The sequence below is a fragment of the Cyprinodon variegatus genome, unplaced genomic scaffold (assembly GCF_000732505.1).
Source record: "Cyprinodon variegatus isolate N-32 unplaced genomic scaffold, C_variegatus-1.0 Scaffold4866, whole genome shotgun sequence".
Taxonomy (NCBI): Eukaryota; Metazoa; Chordata; class Actinopteri; order Cyprinodontiformes; family Cyprinodontidae; genus Cyprinodon; species Cyprinodon variegatus.
In genome coordinates this window covers 203-2,485 of record NW_015155319.1, presented here as the reverse complement: position 1 = coordinate 2,485, position 2,283 = coordinate 203, and the positions used below count along the sequence as shown (strand labels likewise).

At 53.0% G+C, this 2,283-nt stretch overlaps 1 protein-coding gene across 1 annotated transcript; it reads right to left on the bottom strand.

The window, feature by feature from the left end:
- Positions 1-421: 421 nt before the first annotated feature.
- On the bottom strand, positions 422-1,947 carry tp53i13 (tumor protein p53 inducible protein 13). Its single transcript, XM_015369603.1, has 2 exons — positions 1,431-1,947; positions 422-1,306 (listed from the first exon to the last, which is right to left on the bottom strand). The coding sequence occupies exon 2, from the start codon at positions 1,232-1,234 to the stop codon at positions 437-439; it is 798 nt and encodes a 265-aa protein (XP_015225089.1). The 5' UTR covers positions 1,235-1,306; positions 1,431-1,947; the 3' UTR covers positions 422-436.
- Positions 1,948-2,283: the final 336 nt, after the last annotated feature.

Below are 2,283 nucleotides of genomic sequence, written 5' to 3'. Positions count from 1 at the left end.
GATATCAAAAAAGTACTCCAGAGTGTTGTTCAGCATGGGGGTGAGTAGAAAATGAAGGCTAATCATGTTTTGGGTGTACTATTCCTTTAATGGCTTGTTTTGATTTTATGACCGCCATTGTGTAAAACAACTCGTGAAGTTTGACCAGCTAGAAGAGCGAGGTGCGTGAGAACGCTGGGACCCTTTTTCCACCTGGATCTCCGCTCTTTTTCGCCCTCATGTTCCTCCGTTTTCACACAAACTTGCCCCCACTTCCTCACCGCCTCGGCCGTATCTAGACCCACAGCTAGTTCCCGATTGTCCCTCAGGCGTTGTGGCGTGGATTAACATGGCGCAGACCAAGCTTCAATATTAGGAATAAATCACAAATATCTGCGACAAGCTCACTGCTGCGGGACGATAACCAGCCCTTAAATGGTCTCGGTGGGACAGGGGTTTAAAGTAAAGGCTCATTACTGGAGTCTGATTGGGCTGCAGGCCACCTACCAGCGACGCTGTCGTAGTCCTGATGCGGGTTGTGCCAGTAGAGGCTGGGCGAGGTCCTCCAGTGGCGGTACAGCCGGGTGTGAAGAACGGACAGCGTTAGCAGAACCAGCAGGAAGCCCAGCGCCGCCGCCGCCCACACCGCTTCGTCTGTCCTGGGGGTCCGCTGCAAAGCGACGTTCAGCGCGGCGGCCCGACTCCCTGCTCCAGATCTAACGCAGGCGGAACAGTTCTGGCGAGTCTCCGCCTGGGACTCAGAAGCAGAGCCGGATTTAGTGTTTCTGTGAGGGGGGGGCTCGCCACCAGGCGCCGGGTCCCGCTCTGCTTCCCTTTCTTCCACATCAACCACCTCTTTCTGCTTCGTTTTGCCCTGAACCCGGAGCCCCTCGCTGTCGCTCCGCTCCTCCACGCCGCCTCTGACGGAGTCTGTACCTTCATGTTGGGGGGAATCGATCTCGGATCCAGGACGGGAGGTGGGCGCTGATGTGGAAGCCTGCTGCTTCCTGACCTCAGACGGAGGAGTCCGGTTTGGATCCGAGAGTCCTGGAAGTGAATGCGATGCTGTTCCAGAGGAGCCGCTGTGATTCTGAGCCGCCGCCGCCGCTTCAGCCGCACCGATTCTGTCGATCTGGTCGGCGTCATTAGCCGTTTCATTAGCTCTATTAATGAGGTTCTGCTTTTCTCCGATTGCTGCTCGGATTTCCCTGTTTTTCCTTCCCTCTTTAAAACGTTTCCAGGAACCCGGCTTCATAGCAGGCTCTGCCCCGGTGGTTCCGCTCAGCAGAGCAGAAATGACCCGCTGGCAGCACTGCCTCACAGAATCCTATGGATGTAAGGACGCAGTTAACGCTACTTGTGTGACACCAAACACTAAAACTGATTTTCTTTAGGTTCATTTTTTCATCATTTTTAAAGGAATTAACAGAAATTTCTCCAGATGTTCTGACCTCGGTTCCTTCTGATGGTTCCAGACGCTGCAGGCCTGCTGACCGGGTCAACAGGAGGTTGTACACCGCGCTCGGCGTCCTGCCATCAACGTTTTTAAGGCTCTGTGTCGTCTGCAGCCAGTCGCACACGTCTGAAGAAGCCAAGGTGCTCAGCTCTAAAGTTCGACCCCAGGAGACCAGAGCTACAGGCTGAGGAGAGCAGCCGCCGTTCAGAGAGTCAAACACAGCGGAAGATCCGGATCTAAAGCCAGAAACAAAGCAGAGCGCCACCTACCGTGTCTCTGCTCAGCTGCGGGTGAGGAGTGACGATGTGGAACGGCAGACAGGAGCGGGCCAATCCGGAAAGGAGGCGTCGCTCACGGAGCGACGAGCAGGGATGGTAGAGCAGGACGAAGGCGCCGTGCTGGAAACACACATCATCATCATCCTCACATTGATCTTAGATTGAAACAACTGTGAGCAAAACAGCGACGCCGGGATGCAGTTCTACAGGTTTTCAGACCCAGTTTGCCTTAAAGCAGCTCAGACCTGTAGCATCTTCATGCCTTCCATCATATGCAGAGTTCTGTATTCTGATTGGCTAATCAGCTTGTCCAGCTTATGATTCAACAGAGCGCTTCCTTCCTCTAACCTCCTGCCACTCGATCTACAGCCTCCTGCAGTATACGGGTCCTACCCTAAGCACGGCAAGGCAAAAAAGGAATATAAATGATTGTGCCCCATCTGGCTGAAGTAGTAGAACAATTTAAAATAGATTTAGAGTCAGTGGGTCACATGACCTGGAAGCTATTGAAGAAAAGTCCCAACTTATTTCTTTAAAAATATCTTAAAATTGCATAAAAGCAAGTCTGCC